Source organism: Zea mays, chromosome 1 (genome assembly GCF_902167145.1).
Source record: "Zea mays cultivar B73 chromosome 1, Zm-B73-REFERENCE-NAM-5.0, whole genome shotgun sequence".
Taxonomy (NCBI): Eukaryota; Viridiplantae; Streptophyta; class Magnoliopsida; order Poales; family Poaceae; genus Zea; species Zea mays.
Genome location: NC_050096.1, coordinates 156,639,488 through 156,654,974, shown reverse-complemented (window position 1 = coordinate 156,654,974; position 15,487 = coordinate 156,639,488). Strand labels below are relative to the sequence as shown.

Below are 15,487 nucleotides of genomic sequence, written 5' to 3'. Positions count from 1 at the left end.
TGTCCTCTCTCAGACGTTTTAGCAAGAGATTCATCTTCCTTGTCCTAGTTTTCTGTGCACACAGAGAGTTACGAGAGCATGCCTCCGAAATCACCGCCCGTTGGGAGACATCTACTGGGTGTGTGGGTGATTAGATTTTTGGGGAGCATCGTCGCTACTGCTCGCTACTGTTGGTCTTCTTCCAGGTGGACTCGTTGTTGTTCGTCTTCGTCATCGTCTTTCGGGTGGTTGTTGTTCCTGCCATACCATTTCTTCTCGGTGACCCTTTGAGGGACTACACTACGTACCCCTTCCTACATCAGCTTAGATTGGCTACATCGAACATATACATGAAATGTCTCATGTGAATGGAGCCACCAGTGCCTTGAGCATCGGTCCCTCCATAGGGTACTCATTGTTCCTTATTTTTGTGCATGTTATTCTGCTGTTTACTACTACTGTGAGTAGTTATGCACACACGTCTGTTACCGATGCTATCCATTTTTTATTAGTTCTGTATTCGATACTCGATTATCCGTATTTGCATCCAAAAACATCCGTATTTGTATTCGTATCTAAAGCTATCGGTATTTGAATTCGAAATTGAACAAAATATGAAAACAAATATGGATTCGGTGATATCCGTCCGTACCCGATCCGATTACACCCCCAAAAAAAGCCTATCCACAATGGTGACAAGAGCAACACCAACTCAGCCAAGATGAAGAAACATGAAGCCCAATTGTTAGAAATTTGTTTTTGTTGGTTGACCAAAGAAAAATATGCACACCCACCCTAAATTTAAAGAAATAATGGAGCATGCCTTCCCTCACCACATTGACAAGTAAAAAACATGCATATTCAAATTGTTAATAAAAGCTTTGCAAATAATAAAGATAATATGTTGGTTCATGATTGATGTCATTTATTAACTTTCTGATGGCCAACTTCATAGTATCACATATTCAATGAATTATTCCTTGGACAAAATGACCTTTTAACTTTTTTCTACTTCACAAAAATAGTACATTTCTCTACGCCTTTCCTCACTACTTATGATGCCATAGTTGTCCGAGGAACTTATCATGCCACAGTTTTATGTGCAAGTTTTTAGAGACAAGGGTCTTCCAATTCTTTAGTTCTTTTAGATGGTATTTGATTTATTGTCTTAGATAATAAAATTGAACGTAAATTAGAAATATTGGTGTGCATTATTGCAATAATTTTGAAAGTTACATGTTCATTTCTTCCTTCAAGTAGTATAAATAAAAAATACTTCCATTATTATAAAATGTAGGCTACATGTTGTAAAGAAATGCAAGTCTAATTAATCCTAGCAACTAAGGGAAAATGGAGGATCGGCAAATGGCCCATTTAACACCCCTTCCACAATGATGTTGTATGCCTTCTCTGTCATGTGCATGCCATCCCAATTGGCAAAGTGGTGTGGATCACCCCAAAGCTTTGCCGTTCCATTACACTCCATGCTGGTGTGGTAAGGTCCATTGCCGCCACAACATGCTACTAGAGGATCACCAATACCTACCAACACGACACAAGCAACATGTTTGAACAACATTATCAAATAGATACATGTCATAAATCGTGTTTAATTCTAGCAAAAGGAGATTAAATACTGTGATTACAAACATTTCTATACATTAGAATTTGCATTGGACCATATTAATATAATACAGTTCTAGTGATAAAAAACCTATGCAATTTTCTTGCCTCCAAACTAGGCTTGACTAGGAAATAACAAGTGTGGGCCAGACTATAGAACACAAGCTAGTACATACTCACCAAATCTGCCAGGGTTTTTGATGAATTCCATGGTGGCATTGTAGTAGTCAGCATATATTAGCTTCACATTTGGGTAAGTGAATCTGAGTCGTCCGATATCAGAATAAAGTTGTTCATTATGCTTTTGGGAGAACTCATTTAATGACTTAATGCACCCGTGCTCATCGTAGTCCTCATGGTTGTCACTATGGAATCTACTTAGGTATGATGCCAAACACCCAATGGGGAAGTTATTGGGGACCACGAATGCTTTCGCACCATTAATGAGAATAAGTTCCTGTGTTTATATGTATTAGTGTATATATATGGGTAAGCATGTGACATACAAATAAATTGATTATAAAAAGAGAATCCCTATTGTTGTGCAAGCACCTCGATCATATGGCTTATGTATGCGATGACATCTGAAATGATATTTCCATCCTTGGGAGGTTCACCATCGATGAAATATGAGTAGTAGTCATTGCCACCAATTCCACCCAACACGACAAGAGAATCGCTTAGAAATTGCTCCTTGGCAGCTAATATATAAGAGAGCAATCATGCAATGGATGAATGAATTGATCAATAAGCATATTTATTTTACACATAATGCATAAATTTATTATAGATGTGTTTGGATTGAATTATATATTGTTACCGTCTCCAGGAGCTATACGATCCACCATTTCATTAAACCAACTTATTTGTGCCCCTAGACACCATGGGCTCCCTGAGTAGAAGAGTCTGTCACGTGCTGTGGCACCCAACACAGCGAAGTTGGCGCCATGCGGGAAATACCCAGAGTTCTTCTCAGGTAAAATTGGTGGTATCATTGGTAGCTTGAGTGCTTCCGCTGTTATAATTCATATGGCATTAAATAAATGTTGAAGAAAACAAATCAAAAATCCAAAAAGAAAAGGAGGATTTTAAATTTCTATTAGCAAATGGATGTCAATTTTTAGGCCATTCCGCACTTCAATTTTCTTGCCTTGGATTGAGATATAAATACATACAAATGCTTTCTCCACCTCTCATTTCCTTCAGGTTCTCTCAAATCTGAACCTACAATGCCATTGCTAGTGAGCTCGGTCCCTCATCCATCCTCTTACTCCTATCTCAAACAACTCCTATAACTCATCACAAAACTAGTCTCCCATTTTGATGTCCCCACTCTATATCTCCCGACTTGTCTATATAATCCCAATCCTAACATGAACTGTTGCCAAGCACCATACCATCCTACCTAAGGTTACCATGACTAACTGTCGGTAGCCAGTACATACATTTTCCTTTAGCAGCATTTGGTTGCTGCTACAACTTAGTCAACTGTCCTAGTTGACATATACTAAATTTCCTTATCTAATTCCATCTAATGTCAAGTTGATATTCTCCTACCACAAAAGGGTTGCAAGACTAACGTTACTAGTCTTAGGGGAAAAAGTATATAGCAAACTTAGTTCTGAGCATAACAGACCCTTACAACCACATATAGTCAACATTTGTTGATGTTTAGGATTAAATAAATGAACCAATTTAGACTATTTTTGTTGCCCAAAATATTAATCTTGGCTCGAACAAGTAGTAAGTGATTAATAAGACCGTTAGGGGCCTAACTACACTCTCCCAATCATATTATCGTAACTACTTGCTAGGGAAGGAGGTTGTTAGAGCAATAGCTAAAGTTGGAGAAGGCTAGAGAGAACTCTATACAAAATGTCAAAATATATAAACTAATCTAATATTTCGAAGTGTGTGTGTTTCTTAAGAACAAAAATCAGGTGTTGAGCAAATAGGATCTGCTCAAGTGGATAGCTTTAACTCAAGAAGATTTAGTAGTAAAAGGGAAAATACGCACCATAGAAATCAATGAGGACACGACCATCGGAAATGCGGCCAGTTGCATGTCTAAAAAATGTCTTGCCATAGGGAGCTTCCTTGTACTTAGATGGGGCCTTCCCAATCAAGTGTACGAAATTGCCAGTGTCCATGGTATCATCACCAAAACTGAAGATGCGCTTGTAGCAGCTGCATAACCCTACATGGGAATTGAGCAGGAGAACAACAGAGACATAGACGATGAGAACCGCTAGGATGGAAACATGGTTGTTCATCTCCAAGTACTATTAGTTCTCTTTACATGTGCTACTAATGACTTGCTTTGACCAATATTTATAGGATATTTTGGTAGTGGTATATCTCTAGCAGCCCATTGTATTTTGGGTGGTGGTATATCTCTAGCAGCCCACTATTTTTAGTAGTGGTATATCTCTAGGTGTAGACTACTTCATAAATAGTAGTATATCTCTAACAACTAACCATTCCTTATGAAAGATATGAAAATATTGGAGTAGGATACATTATTATTCACATTTATGAATGATTTGTTTAACGGGCATATGTATTTATTAAAAATATCTATTGAGATCAGGATTTTTAAGTCGTTGTCCTTTTTCTATTGTCATGGCTCTGAACCTCTAACTCTAGACTGCAGGCCACCAAATTCTGTTCTCCTTGGTCTTGCATCCTTGTTGTCATCTAAGTGCGGTGTTGGAAGCCAGTGCGGGCGCAAGTGAGGTAGCGACATGGCTCTTTGGATGCCACCCCATGAACGCACACTATGGGTTACCTTGTGGCAATTGTAGCGGTGGACATGGCACCGACATCCAATTTAGTGGCCGATAATTCTCACTGACGATCTAGTAGCTTCTGCCTCTTTGTTTCTATATCCTATGTTAGAATACCAATTTAGGGTTTGGGGGTTTCCCCATGTAATTACTCTCTCACCCCCTGTGTAATGGGCCCGACCCAGTTAACTCAAATCGACTAATACAACACCCAAACCTAACAAACGGTTAGGATTTCCATTCTCCAACTTGGTACCAGAGCCAACTTACTCTTCCCCTCCCTCCCACCCATACAACTGCCACCTCCCAGCACACACTGACTTCCTCTCCCAAGCTGGCAACTCCTCCCTCTTGTCATCATCTCCTACAGGCGGCGCCGTCCTAGACGCCTACTCCCAGCGTCCTCATCTTCGTCGCGCTGCGGCCAGAGCATGGCGCGCGGCCGTCTCCACCAGCACGCCGCACCGCTCCCCTTCTAGGACATGATTCCTGGTTGTGCCCTCGATGTCGGGGGGCTCGCTTCTTTGTTGCACCGCCACAAGGGCTCGACGCACACGCGCTAGGGCACTCTTAGCACGCCTGCCTCGAGGTCTGCACCACCTCAACTCGTCGCCGACCTCCCTACTCCATGCGCCGCCGCCGCTCGCCGGGCGCTTCCTCGACCAGACACGCACCACCTCCGCTAGAGAACCCTACCACCGACTCAGCCTCACCACAACCACACTCGATCCACCTCTGTTGCGCATGACTACGCTGCTCGCTGCCCTGTTTCACCATCGTGTCTTCCTGTGATGCCGGTCTCCGCCTCCACTGTTCCTTCATGGCAACCCCCACCTACTCTTCCTATGTAGTAGACGCCAACATTGGTCGTGGACCCCTCCCGAGCGCTCCCCACGCTACTACTATGGCTCCGCTAGGCCTCGCACCCGCATGGCCTCTATTCTGGACTACCCCGCTATATCCCCCTTAGCTGGTACCAGTGCCATCATCCTTCGCATCACCTTCGATGACTCCTACCTTCTTCATGGCTCCCATCCTTGATCTCGTGCCTATGCGTGTTCTCCTCTACGATGACCAGCTTGTCCGAGGCACCTCTATGGCCTTCAATCGCGCCATGAGTCTTGTCCTTCCTGACTGCATCGAGCTCCACCCCCAGGTCAGCCATCATGAGCCTACACCCCTTGTCTTCCCTCGTGCAATGGTCACCTCCCTAGCAATCGAGCCCTCATTGTCTCCCTCCCCTCCTAGTAGCCATGTTGGAGCATCTCCCATGGCTCTTTTCACGCACCCTGCGGCTTCCCCACCATTTCCCTCTCCCACCGATTGGGTGGTCAACTCCGGAGCCTCCTTCCACACTACTACAAATTTTAGCTCGTTATTCCACTCCCATCCACCACATCCCTCACATCCTCCTTCCATCGTTGTGGGCAATGGTTCCACCCTCCCTGTGACATCAGTAGGTGTATCAGTTCTTCTAAGACTGTTCTACCTTAATGACGTCCTTGTTGCTCTCGATCTAACTCATCCCTTCTCTTGGTTCATCGCTTCACTAGTGACAACCACTGTTATATGGACTTTGATCCCTGGGGGCTCACCATACGCCACCTTCCCACGCGTGTTGTGCTCGCTCCTATGATAGCTTCGGTCCCCTCTACTGTCTTCACTTGCCCTCAACTTCCCCCACTAGCGTAGCCTCATCACATGCTCTTGCTACTACCACCACATCACATGTTGTTGCTACTACCACCACCTCCGTCGTTAGGCATCGTTGCCTTGGGCACCCTGAACCTAACGTGATGTCCCAACTTTCCAGCCGCTCAGACATCTCTTATACCTAAGGTTTCTCTGAGCGCCTCTACATGCTTGTCAGCTCGACCGTCACTCTTGTCTTCCTTTTTCCACTTCCATGTTAAGGGCTGCTCAGGCCTTTGATCTTGTCCATTGAGATCTCTAGACTTCTCCTGTCCTCAGCCTCTCTGGTTACAAATACTACTTGGTCATTCTGGATGACATCTCACATTTTCGTTGGACTTTCCCACTTTGTCTGAAGTCTGACACATTCACCACCCTCACCCACTTCTTCGCCTGGGTCTCCACCTAGTTCCATCGCCCGGTCCATGCCCTCTAGTGTGATAATGGTCACGACTTCGACAACAACACCTCTTGCTCCTTCTTCCTCACCCATGGCGTTCAGTTGCGTCTCTCATGCCCCTAGACCTCTCCCCAGAATGGCTTGGCCAAACGTATCATTCGCACCACCAACAATATGATTCGCTGCCTCCTTTTTTAGGCATCGCTCCCTGCTAGCTACTAGGTAGAGGCCCTGAACAACACCACACATCTCCTCAACCACCTCCCCTTGAAGGAGGTGAGCCACCCCATTCCCCACTTTGCCCTGTATGGCACAACCCCTCTTACGACCACCTCCACGTGTTCGGCTTTGCCTACTATCCCAACACTTCTGCCATCGCTCCCCATAAGCTATCTCCTTCCTCCACTCGCTGCATCTTCCTTGGTTACTCCCCTGACCATAAGGGGTATCGATGTCTTGACCTCGTCTCCCACCACATCATCATCTCTCGTCACATTTTTTACGAAGATGTGTTTCTCCTTGCTAGCTCTCCTCCACCCGCCGATCTCGGATCCCTCCTTAAGTCCGATCTGGTTCTCCCTCCACCCCAGGCGCCCTGCCTTGCACCGATGCCTATGCCATGCTCGGCTCCTCCGCCTCCGATCATGCCTCTACCCACACCACGCGCGCCCTCGACACCTTTGCTCGTGCCTCTACCCATGCCTCGTGCAGTCTCGTCGACCCCGTCTGAGCCACACGTGGCCCCGGTGCCATGCACAACACCGTTGACCCAGCCTGCACCACGCGTGGCCCCATCAACCACGCCAGCGCCACGCTAGGCCTCGACGACCACACCTACGCAAGGTGGGGACCCAATCTCCACCCACCATGACCCTAGGCACATCCATCCGATGGTGACTCGACGTGTCACCAGTGTTCTCCGCCCCATCGATCGACTGATCCTAGCAGCTGATACCACTACCACTCCTCGACGCATCCACGGTCCCGTCCTCCGTTCGCACAGCCCTAGTCGACCCACACTAGCATCATGATATGGAGGAGGAATACGTGGCCCTGCTGGCCAACCACACCTGGGACCTAGTGCCATGTTCACAAGGCACCAATGTCGTCACCGACAAGTGGCTCTTTCGCCACAAGCTGACCTCAGACGGATCCCTCAAATGCTACAAGGCCCGTTGGGTCCTTCAAGGCTTCACCTAGTGCTCTAGAGTGGACTACGATGAGACCTTCAGCCTTGTCATCAAGTTCACCACCGTTCGTGCTATCCTATCCCTTGTCCTCTCCCATGACTTGGCAATCCATCAACTCGACGTCAATAATGCCTTCCTCCGTGGCACTCTTACGAAGACTGTCTACTGTAGCCAGCTCACTTACTTTGTTGACACCACTCACCCGGATCTGGTTTGTAGGCTGAACCGCTCTCTATACAGCCTCAAGCAGAAGTCATGAGCATGGTACAGTCACTTCGCCTTCTACTTGGCCTCCATCGGCTTCGTCGAGGCCAAGTCGGACACCTCCCTATTCATCTACCATCACGGCAACGACACCGTCTACCTCCTGCTCTACGTCGACGACATTGTGCTCATGGCATCCTCCGCCGACCTCCTATAGTGCATGATCATCGCCCTTTAGTGGGAGTTCATGATTAAGGGCCTGGGGCCCCTCCACCACTTCCTTGGCATCACCGCTGAGTGCTAGCCTTAGGGTCTCTTCCTCCACTAGCGCCGAGACACCACCGACATTCTAGAGCGGGCTGGCATGTCCGACTACAAGCCCTACACCACACCTATCGACACTCAAGCGAAGCTCTCTGAGGACGATGGGCCCTCCATCATCGACGTGACGTCCTACTGGAGCCGGACTGACACGCTCCAGTAGCTCACCTTCTCCATTCCCGACATCACCTAAGTCGTCCACATGTGTGCCTACACATGCACACCCCGCGGGAGCCCCATCTAATAGCTATCAAGCAGACCCTACGCTACCTCTGTGGCTCCCTCGACTACAGACTCCTACTCCGACCATCCCCGACGTCGGAGCTCGTGGTCTACACCGATGCTGATTGGGCTGACTGCCCCAACACGCGACGATCCACATCTAGTTATGCAGTGTTCCTGGAAACCAACCTCGTCTCGTGGGCCGCCAAGCGACAGCCCGTCGTCTCTTGCTCCAGCACCGAGGCCGAGTACCGCGTCGTGGCTAATGGTGTGGCAAAGGCCTCTGAGCTGTGCTAACTCCTCCATGAGCTCCACAGCCCCCTTCAGTGCGCCACCCTTGTCTATTGTGACAAAGTCAGCATGGTCTACCTCTCCACCAATCCCGTGTAGCATTAACGCACAAAGCACCTAGAGATCGACCTACACTTTGTCCGCGAGCGTGTCGTCGTTGGTGACGTTTGGGTTCACAGCATCCCCACCACGCTACTGTTCGCCAACATCTTCACCAAGGGATTACGGTCGAGTGTATTTTTAGACTTTCAATCTAGTTTCAACCTATGTACATGATAGAGTTGCGACAGCAGGGGGGTTAGAATATTCATTTAGGGTTTGAGGTTTTCGTCGTGTAATTACTCTCTCACCTCTGTGTAATGGGCCAGACCCAGTTAACTCAAGTCTATTAATACAACACCCAACCGTAACATAGGGTTAAGGTTGCCATTCTCCAACTTCTCTATATTTATTTTTCATATCCTGTTTAATTTCAGATGTGTTTGTATTGTAATTTGAACATTGTCAAGTTTGACGCTATGTCCTATATCATGAAAATGTGTTCCCCTATATTTTTTTATTAATTGATAAATGATGCCCGCACCAACAAAGATGACAAATGTATTATATAGTGAGGGTGTTTGGAACTAACATTTAGCGTAGCAACAAATGCTACAGTCACAACTGTTAAGGCTATCTCGAGCAACTTACTCATCTCTATCTCTCTTTTATATTCCACTCTATAAATAATGTAGCCAAAAGTGTAAAACAATGGTTTGGACGACCATAAGTACGATATGTTGGATATAACCTAAGCAGAAGAAAACAGATCCAATGTCCTTATAGTTGTCACAGTCTTTCTAGTGATCATGAACTTTGTGTCAAAGCATCATTGTCTTCAGTAACATCATCGTCACCCATTACATCATCTACAAAGGAATTGTCCTGAGCATAGATCGAAAATGTGTCATCATACTTCTCTTCTTCGTCATGATATATAGTAAGTGATGAACCCCCTTTGCAGCAAGTAGAGTCAAACTGTTCCTGATGAAAAGTATTCTCTCTCATTCTTACAGCCTCTACATGGACAACACATGAAGCCTCTAAACTTGTGTCCATTAGTAGTCTTAGGAAATATTGAGCGACATCAATATATCCTTTAAAGCATCGATCCATGTTGTACATTCATTGACGTTTCATCTGCATAATTTATATCAAAACATTGTTGACACAATCTTTTGTAAACATTTGATACACACAATTCAATGAATCTAAACAAATAAATAACTATTTCAAATATACTATATGAGAGGATGAACATGCTAACCTTTTTCTCACTTAAATAAGTGAAGCAGTCAACCAAATCTGTGAAAAATTTGGATAGCACCTCCCCTCTTATGGAGTATTATATTACCATACATAATACACACATATGAAATGAATACCTCACACATCAAGAAATATTGCACATCAACCTCATACTTATGTAGCCAATGAACAAAGTTCAAATATGATTTGCTACTAATTTTTATAACATTCAAACATATTGCAACACATATTAGATCAGGATGAACTTACTATTTCCCATAAATTATTCAAATCAACCACAAATATCAGGAAATATAGACAAAGAATGTAAATTTCAACTGTACAATATGAGTCAGAGAATGAACTTGCAAGCCTTTTTACACACTTAAATGATTGAAAACTTCAACAAATTCTTCAATAAAAATTGGATAGCACTTCCCCTCTTATAGAGTATTATATTACCTTCATACGTAATAAACAACATATGAAAGGATTAACTCATACATCAAGAAATACTAGTACAATGATTGTGTGTTGAGATAATAAAAATTATATTGGATGGAATTGGCTGGGGTAGGCCAGGCCCTACCAGCAGTGCAACTGCTGAGCAATACACAAAGGCCTAGTAAGCTAGTATGGTGGACACTCCTCATAAAAAATAGCCATAAAAAATAAATTTAAAATCAAAGTGACCATAAAGTCCACATGCCATATATTGAACTGATAAAAACAAACATTACAATTTATCTTTGCCAAAATGTCGAGAAAGCAATGGGTTAAAAAGGAGTCTAACACTTTTTTATAGCTCGCTCGCTCGCTCGTCCTCCTTTAGCTAGCGGGGTGGCACTATGTGGGAGCAATACGCTGCATGCGGTTTCATGTCGTGTTGTCTTAGGTTGGATTCTCATGGCCCATCTGTGAGTTAATGACCCACTGGTAGGGGAGAAGCGAGGGAGAAGGGAACACATGTGCACTTTGCATGTGTCATAAGACCACCGTCAAAATTGGTGCTTTAAAGGCGTAGAGATTACACATCAACCCTCATACTTATGTAGCCAACGAACAAAGTCAAATCTGATTTGCTACTAATTAATACATTCAAACATATTGCAACACATACTAGATTAGGATGAACTTACCATTTTCCCATAAATATTCAAATCAACCACACATATCAAGAAATCTAAACAAAGAATGACTATTTCAACTCTACAATATGAGTAAGAGAATGAACATGCTAGCCTTCTTAAGCACTTAAATGAGTGAAATCTTCAACAAATTCTTCAAAAAAATTGGACACCATGTCCTCTCTTTTTAGCTTATGGAAACATGAATAAGGATCTCAGCATTCTTGAAGCCAGCTCGAGTAAGGAGAGGGTTTATAAAGTAGGAACAATAGTACCAGTTGGTGGTTGTAACCGGTATTAATGTTAAGGCTTTAGTACCGGTTGGTGGTTTCAACCGGTACTAATATTAGTTGATGACACCAACCGGTACTAAAGCTCCAGTTAATTGAAACTGAAGTTAAAACTGCTAATAGAGGTTTCTTTTCTTAATTTTAGTATGGGTTCCTAAGAAACTAGTACTTAATTTAAGGGGCGGAAGACATGTTCTTCAGTAGTAGTTCAACTTATGATGTGATTCTGTAAGTGGGATAAATTTCTACTACTACAGACGAAGCCAATTTTGCCATCAACCCAAGAATTGGTGAGAAAAGGCCAAGCTTCATTTGCATAGAGGTTCTTGTGTGCCCACATAATTAGACGTCGTGTTTCGGATCTCTAGCCATAGCATTGAAACTAGAAGAACGTCGTCCTTCGTGGAATGAAAAGTGCATGGATAGCATAGCATGTACATACCACGTGATCGATCTGTTTTAAAACCCATTGACGACGTACTTGTCATTCACGGGTTCCCCTTCCTAGATGCTATAGCCCTCAGGCGCCACCTTGGTACACATGTTACAGATGGCAAACATGATCTGGGCATAAGGCTGTGATCAACAAATCATGTATATGGCTGTGCAAAACATTGTTTTATATTGTAAACAATATTGTTTACACATTGGAGTTTGAAATAGGAGATGTGATAAGACATAAGATAGGAGAGCTGCTACAGATAGCCTAAGTCCCCATGTCACCCTAGGATAATTGCTCCAACCTCGGTGCCAGTCAACTTTCTCCTGCAAAACCTGAAATCATTGTTCTCTGACTCTGTCTACCATCTCTATGGTGTGAATGCTCCATGGGTGTCCGTAGGGATGTAAATGAAGGATAAAAAAGGTGACCAGAGGAGGGTGAATGGGAGCCAATCAAATTTTGTTGCTTAAGATTAGAACTTGAGCACTTAACTTCAATGGCGATGATGAAAATACTCAAACCAAAAGCACTTGAACCAACCAATGATCTCATGTTTTGAAAATGTTCCTATGACTCACCTGAGACCAATAAAATGAACAGATGGTAAATCAGAGACTAAAAAGTATGAATCAGCCCAAAATCGTATCGCTCTCTAGTATTGTTTTCAGCAGCTCGAAATTCAGTTTTCGAATGCAAAACAGTTCCCATGGTACTCCAGTTGTGCTGAAATTGTACACACACCATGAAAATGAGTTTTCAAGATCTCCACAAATTTTGAACTCAAACGGATTTGTAAATCAATCACAGATAAGACCGGGGTATTGTTGGGGTTTTCAAAACAAGTTCTGATTGGATCACTACCACAAATTTCTCAAACCAGATGATTGCACTGGTCTAGAGAGTGATCCTTACCCCAAGGCAATCCCCAAAACAATCGCCAACTCAAGAAATCAACGATTCTCACAAAATCCAAGAGAGAAGAAGAGGGAAGAAGAGTAGGCAAAATCAAATAACAAACTGCAGCAGATCAAAACTGAGCACAAAAACCAACTCTATGGATGGATTTGGCTACCCATCCTACAAATGATGCGATGAAGATTACAAGAACACAGACGTCGAGTTCAAAGCATGTCACACCCGGTTTTGGAAGGTAAACCGAATGCGAACCATGTACGTGCCAGGATCAGAACTCACGTACACAGCAATTACATAAATGACTCATCATAGCATAATGATTCGAATAATAATAAAGAGTAAGAAATAATATTACGAACTAGAGTCATTTACATAATATGAATCAAAGTGCACATAATAGAAATGTAGCCAACGTAAATGAACCCACTACAGGCAGCCGACTGGGGGAGTTCACTAGCCTAATCCTCAAACTCGTTGAAGTCCTGGAACTCCTGGAGATCCGCCTCACCTTCTTCTTATGTACTTAAGCATAGATTGCACCAAAGACAACCTGGTGTTTTGTGAAAGCAAGGGTGAGTACACATCAACGTCCTCAGCAAATGTCCCGTTTGGCTGAGGTGGACTAGCTTTATGTGGGGTTAGGATCAAAGCAGTTGCTTTTAGTTCATCAGGTATTCATTATTAGTAGAAGCCAAGTTTTAGCAATAGCCAACCTATGAATCATTTCCTCATCGAGGAACATCATTACCATCATCGAACCAAAACCATCAATAGAACCATTGTATCTCAGATAATATGTATCTCTAATCAAAGGAGCTCCCAAGGCCGCTCTTAACCGTGAGCAAGACTAATATATCACTTTCATTCCTCTGCAGCGTCGCACACTTTACCCATGAGTTGTGATTCCCGTTCTGCCTGGGGATCATGGCTCCCCATTGATCACTTCTAAGGTGAACTGGCAGGGTCTCACTACGAAGCCTTTACAAAGATTCCCAAAAGATGTAGCCGCCTGTTAGGTTTCCTAAATGTACCGCACTCTTCCCCAAGGGACAAACCACCCTCGACAGAGCGGGCCGCATACACCGAGCCCCATTGACGGCACGACGACGAAGCAAACTACACCTCAATTCCTCTAATTAATTAGCTAAGGGCATCCCATACCACCCTCATGGTTGCACTGTTTTCCCGAGTGGTCATCCAACGAACAGGTCCTTACGGAGAGGTACTCCAGAAACAGCCCAAGTCCCCTAAATTGACACAAGTTCATCATCATAATCAAGATATCATCAGCGTATCATAAATGTTCTCATCATGTTCATTGATTAAAGTAGAGCACTAGCATAACGGTAACCATAATAACCCAAAAGGTAATCAAGGACAAGGTAAATAGAAAACTAGTCAATCCTTAGGTTTCAATTATGTAATGCTGGAAAATGAATTATCATATGAATAGGACATAAGTAGGTCAAAGGACACTTTCCTTCACCAAACAGATGCTCAGGATCTTCAGCCTTGTAGAATTCGAAGAGCTTGATCACTTGGTCGTCGAAGCTTGAGCGTTGATTCCTCGAAGCTCAGGAACAGATCGCAATCTATTCGCAACACGTAACGAATACAAACAGGCACAAATAAACAAATATATACATGCACAAAAACATTACACCATACAAAAGAAAACATTATAAAAATGTGTATTATAAAATAGAGATCGCTTCTACGGCCACGTGAGGAAAAGGAACGCAACAGTCGGAGATACGGTCGAGAAATTATCGCGTTTACGCTAAAAAATATTATTAAGAACATTTAGTTCGACATAGTTATGTTAATTGACCTTTATCAACTGTAAATTAAAACTACTACATAGTCTTGACTAATCTTACTATTTTAATAGTAGACGATTAAACAAATAGTTAATTAACTGACATGAGTGATTATAAGCGAACGGTTTAGTATCACGTGTGGACAACATGCGATACTACGTGAAAGACGTGCGGCAATGCGTGCGACCCACGCGAACGGCATGCAACAATGCGTGCGAACAGCACGCCCGAACGACACGCAACGACGCGCGCGAAACAGCACTGCGACACACGCATAGTACACGCACAGCACGCGTACGGCGTGCGGGCCAACACGATACGTGAAAACGAATAAATAAATAGCATGATTAATCTAAACAATTATGAATAAAGAATATTTTAGTTAAGTTTAATCATGTTGGTGTCTAATTATAAATGCGCAAATCGAATTCCTATCTTAAATGTTAAAATTGAAACGACGTTCTAGCAGCCATCGGTCAAACAAACATTTAAATAAATTTAATAAAATTTGCAACTGTTGGGGACCTTCGGCATCCGAAGGTCCTCAAAAACAGGATTTAACAGTATTTCTAGAGTACAATGTGTGAACAGGTATCCTCGGACAAGTCGGCATTGCTGTAGACCGGAATAATACGAAGGTTGATACAGAGCCGAAGGTGTGAGCAGGAAAGCTTCGGCGTGACAGCAAAGAGTGGAACCGACTTAAAGATGAAAAGGCTATTCAGACCTCGATAGACTACTATAGAATTATTATCAAATGTAAAGGGCATGAATGTAATTTTGTAAGGGCTGTGTCCCGTGCCTATAAATAGGTGAACAGTACCCCCGTACTGTTCACGCTGACTGGGCATTCACTTTTTGCGTCACGCTTGTATTGTCATCCTCTCTCGATTAAAGG

At 43.6% G+C, this 15,487-nt stretch overlaps 1 protein-coding gene across 1 annotated transcript; it reads right to left on the bottom strand.

Annotated features, from left to right (window-relative positions):
- Positions 1 to 1,242: 1,242 nt before the first annotated feature.
- LOC100381776 (GDSL esterase/lipase) lies at positions 1,243 to 3,894 on the bottom strand. Its single transcript, NM_001174576.1, has 5 exons — positions 3,620 to 3,894; positions 2,423 to 2,617; positions 2,155 to 2,303; positions 1,783 to 2,059; positions 1,243 to 1,521 (listed from the first exon to the last, which is right to left on the bottom strand). The coding sequence occupies exons 1-5, from the start codon at positions 3,873 to 3,875 to the stop codon at positions 1,313 to 1,315; spliced, it is 1,086 nt and encodes a 361-aa protein (NP_001168047.1). The 5' UTR covers positions 3,876 to 3,894; the 3' UTR covers positions 1,243 to 1,312.
- Positions 3,895 to 15,487: the final 11,593 nt, after the last annotated feature.

Coding starts and splice junctions, on each gene's coding strand:
- LOC100381776 (NM_001174576.1), bottom strand. CDS start 3,875: ATGAACAACCATGTTTCCATCCTAGCGGTTCTCATCGTCTATGTCTCT. Junction 2,618..3,619: donor TGTCCTCATTGATTTCTATG/GTGCGTATTTTC, acceptor GAATTATAACAG/CGGAAGCACTCAAGCTACCA. Junction 1,522..1,782: donor CAAAAACCCTGGCAGATTTG/GTGAGTATGTAC, acceptor TCGTGTTGGTAG/GTATTGGTGATCCTCTAGTA.